Source organism: Erinaceus europaeus, chromosome 4 (assembly GCF_950295315.1).
Source record: "Erinaceus europaeus chromosome 4, mEriEur2.1, whole genome shotgun sequence".
Taxonomy (NCBI): domain Eukaryota; kingdom Metazoa; phylum Chordata; class Mammalia; order Eulipotyphla; family Erinaceidae; genus Erinaceus; species Erinaceus europaeus.
In genome coordinates this window covers 15,013,153-15,030,890 of record NC_080165.1, presented here as the reverse complement: position 1 = coordinate 15,030,890, position 17,738 = coordinate 15,013,153, and the positions used below count along the sequence as shown (strand labels likewise).

General features: G+C 45.2%; 1 protein-coding gene across 9 annotated transcripts in view; it reads right to left on the bottom strand.

Annotated features, from left to right (window-relative positions):
* Nucleotides 1-17,738, bottom strand: part of PPARA (peroxisome proliferator activated receptor alpha) — a 76,582-nt gene that overhangs the window by 26,863 nt on the left and 31,981 nt on the right. For 4 of the 9 annotated variants that reach the window (XM_060188768.1, XM_060188770.1, XM_060188769.1 and 1 more), the window contains 2 exons: nt 8,604-8,803; nt 957-1,206 (listed from right to left, as the gene is read on the bottom strand). In XM_060188768.1, coding sequence (XP_060044751.1) covers nt 957-1,206; nt 8,604-8,803 — 450 coding nt within the window. Of the gene's footprint in view, nt 1-956; nt 1,207-4,050; nt 5,035-8,603; nt 8,838-17,738 lie in introns of those variants that run through there. The other 5 variants (XM_060188773.1, XM_060188774.1, XM_060188767.1 and 2 more) reach the window with 4 other exon arrangements.

Below are 17,738 nucleotides of genomic sequence, written 5' to 3'. Positions count from 1 at the left end.
TGTGTATAACTTTACTGAAAAGAAAATGTGGTTCTGGGAGCCCTGTTATTTCACTGTTCAGAAGAAGGAGGAGGAAAAGGAGAAGGAGGAGATGATGATCATGGTGGTTCACTCAGAAAGACGGGGAAAGGAAGACACCACAGCACTGGTGCTAATAGAATCTCTTGGTGTTAACAGAATTCCCATGTGGTAACAGGGGTAAAATCTGGTCTACCTGCCCCACTAGGGAAAGATGGAAATAGACAAGGGTATGGATGGACCTGCCAACGCCCATGTCCAATGGAAAAGCAACTACAGAAGCCAGACCTTCGACCGTCTGCACCCCTAATGATCCTGGGTCCATACTCCCAGAGGGATAAAGAATAGGGAAGCTGCCAAATGTAGGGGAGGGGTATGGAACTCTGGTGGTGGGAATTGTGCGGAGTTGTACCCCTCTTATCCTACAATCTTGTCAATCATTATTAAATTAAAAAAAAAAAAGCTGGGCTACATGACTGTGCACTCTACCCAGTGAACTCTCCCTTTTAAAAAGATATTTATTTATTTATTTATTTATTATTGGATAGAAACAGAGAGAAATTGAGAGGGGAGGGGGAGATAGAGAGGAAGCGTGACAGAGAGACACCTGTAGCCTATTCTATTATTCGTGAAGCTTTCCCCCTGCTGGTGGGGACCAGGGGCTTGAACCTGGGTCTTTGTACACCATAATGTCTGCACTTAGCCATGTGCACCACCACCTGCCCCCCACCCCATGAACTCTCTCTCTCTCTCTGACCTGTGGATAGCTTTTAAAAGAAGACATATATCTCAAAAGTGGTACTGACTATAATGCTTTTTACCATACCTAAAGATTTTGTCACAGAAAGGTGTGCCTTCTGGTTAATAAGACCAATTTTTTTTTTTCCTGTGGGAGAAAAGTCCTTTGTAAAGATAGCTTTCTAGAAAATTACACTTACCTGTAATAACAGATCCATCTGATCCTGGACCACTTCCTAAATACTGGTATTCAGTGAAAGTAAAGCTTCCAGAACTGTCTTCTCCAAGGGACTGAGAAATGTCTTGGATAGTTCCCATTTCTTGTAAGAATTCTTCAGACAATGGGCTTTCCAGATCATCAGCTTCGAGCGGGGAGAGGGGGCAAATTGGACTCTCTGTGTCCACCATCTTGAGTAGATGGTGCTGGCCACACAGCCAGGCCCCAGTTTCCTGGAGGAGAAAGAAGTCATAGGTAAAATGGACAGAGAAAGATGAAAGCATTATTATTAGGGGAGATACACACCTGAATTCACAGTTTAAGAGGTAACACAGGCTGGGAGGTGGCATCTTGGTAGATCACCATGGCACATGGTGGGCACATGGTACATCACCATGTGCAAAGACAGGGGTTCAAGTCCCAGGCTCTTCCTGCGGGGGTCAGGGGGAAGCTTCACACAATGAAGCAGGTCTGCAGGTGTCTCTTTCTCACACTCTGTCTACTCTCTCAATTTCTTTTTTTTTAATTTTTAAATATTTATTTATTTATTTATTCCTTTTGTTGTCCTTGTTGTTTTGTTATAGTTATTGTTGTTGATGATGTCATTGTTGCATAGGACAGAGAGAAATGGAGAGAGGAGGGGAAGACAGAGAGGGGGAGAGAAAGATAGGCACCTGCAGACCTGCTTCACTGCCTGTGAAGCGACTCCCCTGCAGGTGGGAAGGCGGGGGCTCGAACCAGGATCCTTACGCCGGTCCTTGCGCTTTGTGACACCTGCGCTTAACCCACTGTGCTACCACCCGACTCCCATACTCTCTCAATTTCTTTCTGGCTTATCAAATAAAATAAAATCAATTAAAAGTTCTAGCATAGTCAATTTAAAAGAAAATAAAGAATTGCTCTAATTTATTTAAATAGTTATACTGTTTATGAAGAACCAAACAAGATAGAACCCCTCCTGAACTCTGGCCAAAGTTCTAGATCTTTGGCAGATGACAGGATACACCAGTCTTTTCTTGCTTCCAGTGAGAGCAGATAAGGAGCTGTTCCCTTTAAGCAAGTCCCAAATAGACAGCTGAGGTCACGTAAAGCACACCCACCCAGATGCCCTGCAGTTCTCCCTCTTATTGACACAGCTTCTGTTCGGGAACACAAAGTCACGTAGGTCCCCATCTCTGATGGCCACGTAACACCACCAGTGCTGGCTCAGAGAGAAGAGCAACTGACAGTCCCTATGGCCCTGAGTACTTTGGAGGAAAAAGAGGTACAGGAAGTTCTCTCTCAACTGCAACTGCAGGAGGAGACAAGAAAAAAGGGGCTAGCAGGATGCCAGTGGAACTTAGGACTTCAGTTTCCCAACACACAAGATTTTCATATAGGGTTAGGGTCAGAGATGAGGGGGAAAAGCTAATGGAGCAAGAGAGAAGGAAAGAAAGAAAGAAAGAAAGAAAGAAAGAAAGAAAGAAAGGGAAGGAAGGAAGAAAGAGGAAGAAAGAGGAAGGAAGAAAGAAAGAGAAGAAGGAAGAAAGACAGAAAGAAAGAGGAGAAAGAAATAAAGAGAGGAAGGAAGAAAGAAAGAGGGGGAGAAAGAAAGAAAGAAAGAAAGAAAAGCAAAGAAGGAAGAAAGAAAGAAAGAAAGAAAGAAAGAAAGAAAGAAAGAAAGAAAGAAAGGGGGCATGAGAAAAGGTAAAGCTTTGGGCATATGTCCTAACCATGCTTTTAAACTGAGGCTGCTAGGGTTCTCTCTCTCTCTCTCTCTCTCTCTCTCTCTCTCTCTCTCTCTCCCTCTCCCTCTCCCTCTCCCTCTCCCTCTCCCTCTCCCTCTCCCTCTCCCTCTCCCTCTCCCTCTCCCTCTCCCTCTGTCTCTTTTTGGGGAGGGGTGCCTTCTTTCTGCTTCTTTTTCATGCTGTGTGAGTGTGGGGGGTACAAGCCCAGTGGGCTTATGCATTCGCAATACCACCCAGTGAGGCTGCTGGGTTTCTAAATGCATTTGTCCTTTTTCATCTAATTTTCAGTGCTAGAGCTGCATCTTGCAGATCAGAAACTCAGATGTAGACTACTAAAATGCCATTTTTAGGTCTTAAGAGATAAACATTTTCCAATCAATATAGTCCTTTGAGAATGATGAAACAGACTAGATGGATAAGATACGAAAGAAAAAGAAAGAGAAAAAGACACAGGGGCTAGGGGGTGGTATGCCTAGTAGAATGCACACGCTACCATGTGCAAGGACCCGATTCAAGCCCCTGGTCCCTGCATGCATGCAGGGGAAGCTTCATAAGCCTCAAAGCTGGGCTGCAGCTTTCTCTCTTTCTCTTTTCCCTCTATCAATTTCTCTCTGTCTATAAAAAGAGAAAGGAAGAAATAAGGAAGGAAAGAAAGAAGGAAAAGGAAAAAAGAATGACCACCTGGAACAGTGGCTTTATCACACAGTCACCAAGCCCCAGCAATAACCCTAGCAATAAAAAATAAAGACAAAAAAGGGAGACAGAGAAATCTATCACTGTCTTATGCTGCTTACACAGAGCATAGGCACGACAGCAGGAGATAGGTCTTTTTAATGTTTTAGGCATTTTTTTTTTTTTAACAGAGCACTGCTCAGCTCTGGCTTATGGTGGTGCAGGGGATTGAACCTGGGACTCTGGAGCCTCAGGCATAACAGTCTCTTTGCATAACCATTATGCTATCTAACCCCACCAGAGAATTTTAATATTAACTGATAACAAAGTATTCTCTGTATATGCAACTGCTTGATGACATATAAACTTGGCTAAAACCAGTGGAAAATGGCATGAGGAGTTTCTAACTCCAGTCAGCAGGGATCAGTGCAATTCTCTGGGTTCACGCGCACCCTGGACCTGGCTCTGATAAAGCCTAGGCAGGTGCTGAGCCTGTCGAAAAGCCTGGCTCCCACTAGACTGTGTGCTTCTTGCTAATCTTTGTATCCATTATCTCTAGTACAATACCTACTAGGCAGGGAATATTCAGTGTCCATTCTGACAGTGAAGACTGGTGCAGAAAGGAGCCCAGGAATTCCTTGTTCCACCAGTAACTAGGTGAAGGTTGTGGGAACTCACCTGGAACTGTGTTGGCTGTCACAGATGGTAAACTGTCAGGAACAGTGAGTCTAAAGACAATAAGACCATACACTCTGCCATCTAGAACAGAAGTCAGAGTGGTGCTATATGGGAAACTGTTTTGCTAATGTAAGTCTGATAAACCATCATCGAGAGGTCTACAGGTAAAAAAAGGTATTTTCAGCAAAGGAGGACTATTTGTGCAGTACATGAGAAAGCTACCTGGCAACAAATCTTTCTCTTCCCCACTAGCTGTAATTCACTGTTATCAGATATTTTCCTCTTTTTTTTTTTTTTAAACCAAGCACTGCTCATCTCTGATATATAGTGGTGCTGGGGATTGAACCTGGGACCTGAAACCTCAGGAATGAAAGCCTTTCTGCATAACAATTATGCTATCTCCCTATCCTGTATTATAAGAGTATAATTGCCTGTAAATTTTGAAAATGTTACTTTTAAGTTTTTAGAAGGTCTTTAGCCTCTCAGTGTGTTGGGCTAGGGTTCAAAATAACAGTTAAAATTGACAGAGTTCTGAAAAAAAAAAAACCAACAAAAAACCTGCACATTCATCTGGCAGCAGTTCACTGAAATAGATTAATCATTACCATGTGCCTAATGATTAACATGCTAATGCAGTCAGTATAGAAAATGTATGCAGACACACATTTAAAACAGAAGAGAGGGGGCCGGGTGGTGGCACACTAGGTTGAGTGCACATGTTACAGTGTGTAAAGACCTGGGTTCAAGCCCCCAGTCCCCACCTGCAGTGGGAAGCTTTGCGAGCAGTGAAGCAGGGTTGCAGGTGTCTCTCTGTCTCTCTCCCTCTCTATCACCCCCTTCTCTCTCGATTTCTGGCTGTCTCTATCCAATAAATAAATAAAGATAATAAATTAAAAAAATAAAACAGAAGGGAGGTCTGAGTGGTGGGGGGGTACCTGGTAGAGTGCACCTGTTACAATGTACAAGGGCCCATGTTCAAGCCTCTGGTTCCGACTTGCAAAGGGGAATCAGTGAAGCAATGCTTCAGGAGTCTCCCCCCCCTCTCCATTTCTCTCTTGTCTTATCAAATAAAAGGGGGGGGATGAGGGGGGGGCAATTTCCAGGAGTGTTGAATACATTGTGCAGGAACCAAACCCCAGTGGTCATCCCAGTACTGATAAAAATTGATAAGTAAAACAGAAGGAGAAACTAACAGACTTTAACCATTGTTAAGAAACTAGTAAATGGGGAGTCGGGCTGTAGCTCAGTGGGTTAAGCGCAGGTGGTGCAAAGCACAAGGTCGGCATAAGGATCCCGGTTCGAGCCCCCGGCTCCCCACCTGCAGGGGAGTCGCTTCACAAGCGGTGAAGCAGGTCTGCAGGTGTCTGTCTTTCTCTCCCCTCTCTCTCTGTCTTCCCCTCCTCTCTCCATGTCTCTCTGTTCTATCTAACAATGACAACATCAATAACAATAATAACTACAACAACAATGAAAAACAAGGACAACAAAAGAGAAAATAAATAAATAAAGAAAGAAATAAATAAAAAAGAAACTAGTAAATGTATACCTTATGGAATTAAACCAAACACATTACACAGGTTTAATTAGTGCTACCTAGATCTTTCCCAACAATGCCGAAGGCATTGAAGTGTTGTAATCATAAGAATTTGACATGTGAACATGGTTAGCTGTGAATCTCTCTACACTTTTATCTTTAAAGGTGCCAAAAGAATGTTCCCAAACTTTTCGAGGGAAATCCCCTCCAGGTTTGACACACAGTCCATGCTATGTGACAGTATTTACTCTAGTTATTTCATACCCAGCACTCCCTTCCATATAGTTTTATTTGCTTACTTAGTTTTTAAATGAAACACAGGATTGGTGGTAAACTGAGGGCCTCTTGCATGCATAGTCTCACTAAATAGTCTCCCCAGCCCAATTTCTCAAAAATATTTATTTATTTATTCCCTTTTGTTGCCCTTGTTTTTTTAATTGTTGTAGTTATTATTGTTGTAGTTGATGTCATTGTTGTTGGATAGAACAGAAAGAAATGGAGAGAGGGGAGGTAGATGAGGAGGGGAGAAAGGAGAAAGATAGACACCTACAGACCTGCTTCACAGCCTGTGAAGCAACTTCCCTGCAGGTGGGGGACTGGGGGCTCGAACCGGGATCCTTAGGCTGGTTCTTGCACTTTGTGCCATCTGTGCTTAACCTGCTGCGCTACCACTCGACTCCCCAATTTTTTTTTATTTTAAAAACTTAATACAGAAGGGTAAGGAGAGAGACATAGACAGAGATAGAAAGAGGGAGCAAAGGAGAGACACCAAAGCATTGCCTCCCCATCCATGGAGTTCCAGTGAGTGCTATCATGTAGTGCTCTCATGCAGTGCTGGGGCTTGAACCCAGGGATTCACATATGGCAAGGTGTGCACTCTACTTCCTGAGCCATTATCTGGTCTCCTGAGAAAAGGAGTCTTTCTACAGAATCATCCCTCTGTGGGTGATGATGTCAACATAATGAAAGGAAACCTGTAACTCTGGACATTTTGTGTGAACTGGGGGTTGAGACTCTTGTCACAAAGCACACCAGAGGAAACAAAATCCACATTTTTCTCTGTAAAACTTCGATCCTACACAGATGGAGCCAGCAGCAAGGTAGGCTAGGTTGAAGCATTTACCAGTTGGAGGACAGGAGCAATGTGTGAGGGGTGGGGGGTGGGGCAGAGCCACAGCAGCTAAACCACAATGTCCCAGAAAGAGGAAGGCTAACAGGTTGAACAGAAATTTATCAGTGGCTAGCGATATAACATAATGATTATGTGAAAGATTCCCATGCCTGAGGCTCTGAGGCCTCAGGTTCAATCCCCAGCACCACCATAAGTCAAAGTTGAACAGTGCTCTGCTCTCTGTCTCTCTGTCTTTCTCTCATTATAATAAAGTATTAGGGGAAAAAAAAAGGAAAAAGAAGTAAGTGTATCAGGCACATGACAAATGACCTTCAGAGTAGTTGATGGCTTGCCCCTAGGCTGGGCAACTGTTCTATGAATTCATGTAGCAGCTAAGCCTCCCCCTAGTGTACTATCTTGAAGGGCACAGGGGAGAACCCCCTCAGCTCGGAAGGGCCCACATTCTAGGGCAGTAGGTGTGGGATAGGAATAGGGTGGGGAGGGAGAGAGTATACCCTCTGGTCTTCAATAACACTGCAAATGTTATTTTCTTTAATCCTCCCAATCACCAGGCGTGACCCCATTTGCAGAGGAGAAAATGAGGGTTCACAGAGGTAAACAAGTCACCCAGGGGGCTGGGTGGTAGCACACCTGGTAGAGTGTACATATTACCATGCTCAAGGACTCAGGTTCGAGCCCTCAGTCCCCATCTGCAAGGGGGAACTTTACAAGCCGTGGGACAGTGCTTTAGGTGTCTGTCTTGCTCCCCCCCTTTCTGTCTTTGTCAAAAGAAAGAAAGAAAGGAAAGCAGAATATTAAATTCACAATCAGCCCCAGTGATAGCATTGGCAGCAAAATGAAAACAAAAATACAAAACACCAAACTCATCAAAGGAGTAGGTCAAGAGAAACAAATAAATGATTGTGGGCACAATGTGGCATGTCTCTGAGCCAGGCTTCCTGCAGGGTCACAGAAGGGCCCATAAAGGAGGAGACACCCAAGGACAGGGACACAGCATAGTTGTTAAGCAGCAAACGTTCATGCTAGAAGCTCAGAAGATCTGTGCTCAATCTCCAGCACCTACATGAGCCAGAACTGAGTGGTGCTTTGGCAAAAAAAACCAAACTAAATCAAATGACCAAATCAACAGAAGACAAACACCCCACACCTCCAGTATCACTTGGGTTAAATTCTAAAAGGTGATTAAAAGGGGCCGGGCGGTAGTGCAGTGAGTTAAGCGCATATGACGTGAGGCGCAAGGACCAGCTTAAGGATCCCAGTTTGAGCCCGGCTTCCCACCTGTAGGGGAGTCACTTCACAAGCTGTGAAGCAGGTCTGCAGGTGTGTATCTTTCTCTCCCCCTCTCCTTCTTCCCCACCTCTCTCCATTTCCCTCTGTCCTATCCAACAACAACAACATCAGTAACAACAACAATAATAATCACAACAATGATGAAACAACAAGGGCAACAAAAGGGGAAATAATAGCCTCTAGGAGCAGTAGATTCATGGTGCAGGCACTGAGCCCCAGCAATAGCCCTGGAGGCAATAAAAAAGGGTGATTTAAGAGAAATGAAGTTGAAAAAACAACCAAAAAAAAAAGAAAGAAAGAAAAAAGAGAAAGAAAAGAAAGGAGGGAAGAAAGAAAGAAGGAAAGAGAGAAAGAAAAAGATGGTAAGTGACCTCTGCTGGGAAAGGGTGCACAGACCTGAAGCACCATCTAATAAGTGTAAGTGCATAACAGCTCCAGAATCTGCAAGCTTACAATTGCATCCTTACAGTCCTGGGGGGTGGGGGTGGGGGGTCAAGCCTTTGGTCAGCCATGTGGGTCTCCTGGGGGAGGCGCTCAGCACAGGCCACTGAGGACAGCCCCCAGGATGGACTTCAACAGCGGTAGGCATTGGCTTACGGATTGGTCTTTGTTCCTCACCAGGGCTAGCCTGGCTTCTTCAGAAGATGACAACATCCCCAGAGAGCAGGTGCGGAAACTGCCAAATCTTTGCTTGCAAATCCTACAGTGTTGCATCTGCCATGAACAGTGGGGCAGAGCCTCCAGGAACTTGGGAGGATTCTTCACTGAGCACAGGATGAGAGTGACAAGGGATGAACCTGTGGACGAGAGGCACACTACTGGCCCCCACATGGAGGAGTGTGGACTTTACCCTACAAACAATGATATGTCTGGCCAGGGCATCAAGCAGGAGGGGGAGGAGATGAAATCTGCTTTGGGATGTTTTTAGGCTGCAGGGTGGAGTCCAGATCCACAGGAGCGGGGACAGACTCCAGAGGAGGCTGATGGAAACGTCCACTAGGCGTTGGTGTCGATGCCCCCGAGGGCAGATGTGCGGAGTGGACATGGACTGCTGGCAGCTGAGTGGACTGGAGGTTTGGGACAGAGTCTAGGAGAAGCTTTGCTGGGGTAACTGGGCAGCAGGGGTGACATTCATGCCATCTGGATGTCATGAGGAGAACAGGTTTTAGGGTGGAGAGAGCTGTGGCAGGTGGAAAGATGATGATTTCAGTTTTAAGCTGTATTTATAATTACTTCCTTTGACGGGGGCAAGGGGGTGACCAGAACGTGGCTCTGTCATTTTATGCAGTGCCAGGGATGTAACCTGGGTCTGAGCGCATGCAAGTCCTGCACTCTTCCTGTTGAAACACCTGCGTGACACCCCCTCCCCCAGTTCAGTTTTGAAAGAGTGTTCGTAGAATCTGGAGGATACACAGGCACAGGCTCAGAATCTCCTGTGTGATGTTATGATAGAGCCAATGGTCTCAACTCTAGCATTGTTCTCAGTGACACCTAGGTGGGGTGCAAGCCCCTCTTCAGGGCCTATTCACAACAGCTAAAATATGAAAGGAACCTAATTGCCCGATGACAGATGACAAAATAATGAAATTTTGGGATATATACTCAATAGAATACTACTCTGCAATAAAAAATGATGACTATATCCCTTGGAACAAAATGCACAGAAATGGAGGTGACTGGGGATGGTTGCTCAGTGGATCAAGCGCACATGGCATGAAGTGCAAGGACCAGCATAAGGATCCCAGTTCGAGCCCCCAGCACCCCACCTGAAGGGGGAGGTCACTTCACAGGCAGTGAATCAGGTCTGCAGGTGTCTGTCTTTCTCTCCCCCTTTCTGTCTCCCCTCCTCTCTCAATTTCTCTCTGTCCTATCCAACAACAACATCATCAATGGCAATAATAAAATAACGACAACAACAAGGGCAATAAAATGGGAAAAAGCGGCCTCCAGGAGCAGTGGATTTGTGATGCAGGCATCGAGCCCCAGTGATAACCTTGGATTCAAAGAGAAAAGAAAAGAAATGGAGGTTACTATGCTAAGTGAGATAAGCAAGGAGGTGAAGGCAGCTACTGGCTGGCTTTGCTCATATGTGGAGAACAGATGCAAAGAAAAGAAATGACCTAACAAAAGACAATGGCAACCAGATGGTCTCTTGGACTTTGTGAGAACTCTGATGGTTACCAGAAGTGTGGGGGCACAAAGCTTTGGTGGTGTGTGTGGTGACCTAACTGACCATAAGTGACTGTGAAATCATACCCCTGAAATCTTATGATTTTGCAAAAGTCTGCTAAATCCCTAATTAAAAAAAGGAGAAGATATATAAAGTGCTAATGAAAGTAATTTCAGAGAATCTACATAAACAAGAAATAGGCTATAGTCATGAATTCGAACATATAACATAATGTAGACACAGTTCTTTCTGAATTGTAGGGCTAATATAGTTCCTATCATAATCCCAGCAACTGTTTTGCATACACAGAGAAGTTTGCTCTTAAAATAACTGAAGGGGCCAGCTGGTTGAATGCAAATGTTACAGTGTCCAAGGACTGAGGTTCAAGCCCCCACTCTCCAGCTGCAGGGGAAAAGTCTGGCAAGCAGTGAAGCAGTGCTGCAAGTGTCTTTCCCCCTTTCCATCTCTCCCTCCCCTCTGGATTTCTCTGTCTCTATCCAATAAACAAGTAAATAAAATAATTGGAAGGGCATATGCCTAAGAAGGGCCAAAAAAAACCATGGAAAAGAAGGATTAGGTGGGAAGAAGGCTTCTACTTAATATTAAGACCTACCTAGCAACCAAGATGGTGTGATTCACAGACTTGTGGACCAATGAAACAGACTAGAAAGTGCTGAAATAAGCCCTTATAAATATCATCAACTGATTTTTTTCAATAAGGAAGAATGATAGTCTTTTCATGAAATAGTGCAGAAATAACTGGATATCCATTATTTAAAAAAATGAAACAACTCAAATTCCATGTCTTTTGCTAGAATAAACTTCTATGTAGAATGTAAAACTGAAACTTTCAGAATAAACATAGGAGGAAATCTTTAGGATCTACAGCTAAGGAAAGAGTTCTTAGGCTTAATGTAAGAAGTAAAATCTCTAAAATAAAATTGATGTTAGATCACATCAAAATGAAAAAAAAAGACCTTACAAATAGTATAAGAATTATGGTAGGTAAGACATTTGCAGACTTCATGCCTAATAAAGGATAAATAAATAAATAATAGCCAGCTAGAAAATGGGTAAACGGTGGGATCAACTAGGAATACCAAAGGAGACCACCCGGGACCGAAACAAGACAGGACTAGAATGACCACAGGAACCCACTAAATCACCGGTGAGTACAAACACGTGTGGCTGGTGACAGAAAGGAGAGAGGAGCATAAGGAGAGATTAAGTGACTGCTAACAGTCCAGCAGTTTAGCAGTTGAGACACCACCTCCAGTCTGCTCCACCAACAAGGGGACAGCTGAAGGGAGGAAAGGACTCCCCAGAGACTCACCAAGTGCAACTCTGAGTCTCCATTGCTACTGCCCTCAGAATCTGGAGCAGCGACAGTAGGGACACCAGGGGACAGAGCTCTAACCAGGACACTCAGGAGAAGACCTATACCTCGGTGGCATAGCTGAGGGGCTGTGAAAGTCTCTTTGCATAACCACTGGATTATCTCTGCCACACCCTGCTTTATCTCTTGGTCAGGAGTCAGTGATTAAACTAAGAAGTTTATTGATAGTTTAAAAGCCCTCAGGCTCCCATAGCCTACAGGGAAGAAAAAAAAAAGAGGCTTTTAAACCACTGAGCTCCAACTCAGGGATTAAAATACTATTGAAACAACTGTTAACTTCCACCACTGTGAGCCCTTTAATTAACTTACTTAGACACAAGTCAATCCAGGCAATAGTGATCAGTAATTTGAAAAGTACTGATAAAGGGAACTCATAACATAATATATAAAATGGGACAATGGGTAAACGGCACCTAGAGACATTCTACCAACGAGGATACACAGATGGCAAATCCAATGCCTGAAGATATGTTCCACCTCACTCGCTCACCACTGGAGATTAACATATCAGAACCATGAAAAAAAACCAAACGGGAGTTGGGAGGTGGCGCAGCAGGTTAAGTGCAGGTGGCGCAAAGCGCAAGGGTCCCAGTTTGAGCCCCCAGTTCCCCACCTACAGGGGGGTTGCTTTACAGGCGATGAAGCAGGCCTGCAGGTGTCTATCTTTCTCTCTCCCCCTCTGTCTTCCCTTCCTCTCTCCATTTCTCTCTGTTCTATCTAACAACGAAATCGATAACAAGGGCAACAAAAGGGAATAAATAAATAAAAATAAATAAATAACACCAGGTATTAAAAACAAACAAACAGGTGCAACACCAAATGCTGGTGAGGCTGCAGGCAGATAGGATCACTCCCACATTGCTGCAGGGAAGGTGAGATAGTGCGGCCACTCTGAAAACAGGGACTCTGCAGCACTGCTGGTGAGATTGGAAAATGATGTAAGCATCTGGAGAAAGGTCTGGGAGCTGCTCACAAAAAGTTAGACAGAGTTGTGGCTCCAACACAACACTGACTTCTAGAGAAAGGCAAATATGGAGACCCAGCAGTGGTGCGCCTGGTTGAACGTGCACGTTACCATGCATAAGGACCCAGGTTCAAGCCCATGGTTCCCACCTGCGGGGGGGAGGGGGAGCCTCAGGAGTGGTGAAACAGGTCTGCAGCTGTCTCTTTCTATCTTCCTAACCCCTCCTCCCCTCTCAATTTCTGTCCTATCAAAATAAGACAAAAGCTCAGTAATAGGAGAAAGGAAAACACATGTACACATGAATGTTCCCAGCAGGATTACTCATCAGAGTCCCCCCTCCCCAAGTGGACACCACCCATATGTTCACCAGCCCTTTAATAAAGGATAAAGTATATCTACACATTGCTTTTGGGGGGAGGGCAATAAAAAGATAGGAAGTAGAGATTCAGGCTACGGCACAAACAAGCCCCCCAAATAGGCTGAAAGAAGATCAGCATGAAAAACTCAGGTGTTGTCAGATTCCACTTACATGAAATGTCCAGAACAGGAAGATCATAGAGACAGAATGTGGATCAGTGGAAGGAATGAGGAATGATTGCTAATGGATATGCAGGTTCTCTCAGGGGTGATGAAAATGTTCTAAAATTAGATGGTGTCGATGGTTGCACAACCCTGCAAGTATAATAAAAACCATGGAATGGGGCACTGTAAATCAGTGGGTATGGTATCTAAATCGCAACTCTGCAGAGGTATTGGGGGTTTGGAAAAAAAAGAAAACTTGTACACAAATGTCCACAGCAGCTTTATTCATAATAACACAGAGAGAGAAGCAGTCAGGGTACATTCCCGTGGATGAAGGTGGGATGGGGTCCAACCAAATAGGTCTAACCACACTGTGGAATACTATTTGATAGAATAAGAAAGAAAGAAAGAAAGAAAGAAAGAAAGAAAGAGAGAGAGAGAAAGAGAGAGAGAGAGGGAAAGAAAGAAAGAAAGAAAAGAAAGAAAGAAAGAAAGAAAGAAAGAAAGAAAGAAAGAAAGAAAGAAAGATTCTGACACAGAGCTGTTGTTAAAATTTCGGAGGCTCTGGCCGGGCGGGTCTAGCTTCATGGGCGGGTAACAGAGACGCAGAGACAACGGCTGGGCAGGGAAGCTGTATTTCTTTATTCAGGAACAACGATTCATAAACTAAGACAAACTAATCACCAAACAGAACTCTGCTGTCTCTTTGCGGCGGTGCAAGCACTCTTTCTTTTACACTGGAACTCAGGAACCCAGGAACTCTGTCTCTCTGGCACTCTCTCTTACTCTGTAACCCTGAAACTCTCGAACTCTGGCACTCAGGAACTCTGTCACTCTGGAACTCTCGGACTCAGGAACCCTCTCTCGGGGTTCCTTCGGGCGGGGCCAAGCAGGCCCGCGAAATTAATTGGACTGATCCAATTCTCTTGGCGGGGGAGGGCTAGAACAAACCAATGTAAAGCATACGACAATTCCCCCTTTTCTTTTTAACTAAATGACTATAGTATCAAGGGTGTGGGGTGAACAGAAACATATATAACAAAAACCAGCATGTTGCCAAGGGAAGGCCTGAGGGGGCCATATCTGAAAAAAAAAACATTTCTTGCCTCTGGGGGGCTACTTGCCTCGACGGGCAATTGCATGGGGGCGGAGAACGGCCTAGGGTCCCACAGGCAGCTGGCTGCAACTTACTTACTATGAAACAAAACTTGTTATTAGCATATCTACTCCAACGTTTCTAATAGAGAAGGAATTTGAGACTTTTACATATCAACAACATCTTTTAACCTTTTGTTACACCCATTCAAGACGGAGACACACCCTAGGTGTGGGCCAGAGAGGAAACCTCAGGCATGAGAATAATTAGCATAGCCATTGTGCGATCTACCATTTCTAATAGAGAAGGTAGTGTTTTACATATCAACAAGTCTATTTAACCTTTTGTTTAGACCAACTTAGTTAAAATATATTGCTAACTAAATTTTACCTTAGACTTTAAATGTAAGTTAATTTTATCTTTATGAGAATTATATTGAAAACCTTTTTCATTTAACTTTGACTAGTAAGAATTTAGCCTTAAAGCTACTGTTTATCAAACTTTAAACATACACATAAACATGGTCATTAATACACAAGGAGAGAAACCTTTGTTACGAAGACATGTCATTTTAAACACGAATTTAAGTCTGTACTGTCTTAGTGGTTGGGGGGGGGTTCACCATCCGGAGGTGGCTTCCCGCGCAGCTTCACTTCTAGGAATTGCAGGTTGCAATCTCTGCACAAATCTCTGCGTACTCCAGCTTGTCTGCCTTCAGACCGGACTGGCGGCTGGAGATCTCGTGTGCCCAGTTTCGGCAGGGAGCCCGGGGGTCCGGGAGGTCCGGGATGGTTCCAGAATTCATAGAAAGAGGGCAGGCAGGCCATCTTTGTAGAAGGCGTGGGCCTAGGTGCCCAGGGGTGGCGGCCATGATGGGCTGCCGCGGCCCTGCCCCATGGCCCTGTCATGTCTGCTGCCCTGTTCGCAGTGGCCGAGCAGCGTGGAGGGATCACGCGTCCAGTGCCCTGCGCCACGCGGTGGAGAGCCGGCTCCTGTGGGCTGTCCTCGGGCTCTTGCATGTTGGCCTCGGGCTCTTGTGTGTTGGCATAGGGCTCCAGCATGTTGGCATTGGGCTCCTGGGGCTTTTGTGTGCTGGCGTCGGGCTCCTGCGGGCTGCGGGGCTGCGGGGCTGCTGGCGCAGTGCGCGGGGTTGTCTGGGCGCAGCCGGCTGGCTGGCTGTTTAACCAGGTGGAAACAGCAGCTCCGTGCCTTGCCTCCCTCCCGCTGGCACTTCTCGACTCTTCTGGCTGTTTTGAGTTCGCCCAAGCGAGTGGGAACCACAGAGTGGCCCAGAGATAAATGTTCCAGAAACAGCAAAACAGTCTCGTGAAGAAAGAGCAGAGGCCTTTGGAGATCTCTTCACAAGCAGAAGAGAAGGCCATAGTGCATAGGTAGCCAAATTGTCTTTACTTATCTGAGAGATGTGCAGGTCAGGTCCACGTGGGCGCCATTTGTTGTTAAAATTTTCGGAGGCTCTTGCTGGGTGGGTAGCTTCACGGTGGGTAACAGAGACGCGGAGACAACGGCTGGGCAGGGAAGCTGTATTTCTTTATTCAGGAACAACGATTCATAAACTAAGACAAACTAATCACCAAACAGAACTCTGCTGTCTCTTTGAGGCGGTGCAAGCACTCTTTCTTTTACTCTGGAACTCAGGAACCCAGGAACTCTGTCTCTCTGGCACTCTCTCTTACTCTGTAACCCTGAAACTCTCGAATTCTGGCACTCAGGAACTCTGTCACTCTGGAACTCTTGGACTCAGGAACCCTCTCTCGGGGTTCCTTCGGGCGGGGCCAAGCAGGCCCGCAAAATTAATTGGACTGATCCAATTCTCTTGGCGGGGGGAGGGCTAGAACAAACCAATGTAAAGCATACGACACAGAGCACTTTGGGTGACTCCTGGATGGGTTGGGGGGTTAAATTTGAGTGAGCAAAGCCATTACCATAGTTTGGTTCCATACCATAGCATTAGTTAGCTAACATTCTTGCAATGATGAAATGACAGATGAGAAGCAGGCTGCTGAGGGTGAGGGAAGGGTGAGGCTGGGAGTCCAGTGTGCCTTTGAGAGGACAATGGGCAGGACCTCTGGTTGATGGACATCACCTGTCCTTGACGCTGTCTGTGTCAGTGGTGTCCTGATTGAGATGCTGTGCACTGCTTAGCAGGACGTTACCACTGGGGCACACTGAGTAGAAGACTGAGTATTTCTCTCTCTCTCTCTCTTCTCTCCCCTTCTCTCTCTCTCTCTTTCTCTTTCTTTCTCCCTCTCTTTTTCTCTTTCTTTCATTGAGACACAGAGAAATTAAGAGTATAGGGGAAGATAGGGAGAGAGAGAGAGAGAGAGAGAGATGGAGAGACACCTGCAGCACTGCTTCACCACTTGTGAAGCTTCTCTCCTGCAGGTGGAGACATGAGCCCTAGTGTTTACAACTAACAATGTGCACTCTACTGTCATGCCAATGCCACGCCCCTCTCTGTCTTATTTCTTACAACTGCAGGCGACTCTACAGTTATCCCCTTCCTTTTCTTTAACTGGGTCTGGGAGACAGCTCAGCAGCAGAGTGCCTGCCTTGCACAGGTAAGGTTTTGGATTTGATCCCTGGCACCACAGGAGCATGTGAAACAAAATGTAACCTCATGTGGGCCCAAGAGGTGGCACAGTGGATAAAGCCTTGGACTCTGAAACATGAGGTTTCAAGTTCAAGCTCCTGTATCTCCTGTGCCAGAGTGGTGTTCTGGTTCACTCTCTCTCCTTAGAAAATAAATCTTTCCTTTCTTACTTTTTTTTTCTTTTTTTCTCCCTTCCTTCCTTCCTTCCTTCCTTCCTTTCTTTTTTTCTTTCTTTCTTTCTTTTTTTCATCTGACATTGTAAGTGGCTGTGTGTTGCTCTGACTTCTCTCTCCATAGAAAAGCGAATAGGGGCTGAATGTTGCACCTGGTTAAATGCATGCAGTATGTGTAAGGACCCAGCTTTGAGCCCACATTCTCTACCTGTAGGGAGGAAGCTTCAGAAGCAGTGATGCCTCTCTCCCCTGCCTCCCTCTCTCCATCCTTCCCTCCCTCCCTCCAGGGTTACGGCTGGGCTTGGTAGCAGTACTATGAATCTACTGCTACTGGAAGCCACTTTTTCATTATTTTTTTTATTGGATAGGACAGAGAGAAATTGAGAAAAGAGGGGGAGATAGAGAGGGAGAGAGACAGAGAGACTCCTGAGACCTGCTTCACCACTTGTGAAATGAACCCCCTGCAGGTGGGGAGCCAGGGGCTCAAACCTAGATCCTTGTGAGGGTCCTTGCACTTCGTACTATGTGCACTTAACCTGGTGCACCACTGTTTGGCCCCTCTCTCTTCCTCTCTATCTTCCCCTCCTCTCTCTCAATTTCTCTGTCCTATCAAATAAAATAAAAAGGAAAAAGTGGCCACTGGGAGCAATGGATTCATAGTGCCAGCACTGAACCCCAGTGATAACCCTGGTGGCAAATAAATAAAACTATAAAATAAAAAGAAAAGTAAATAAAATAGATTAGTAATATTCTTTGATTTAATAATCATTGGGGAAATGTTTGACAAGACAGTTGTTCTA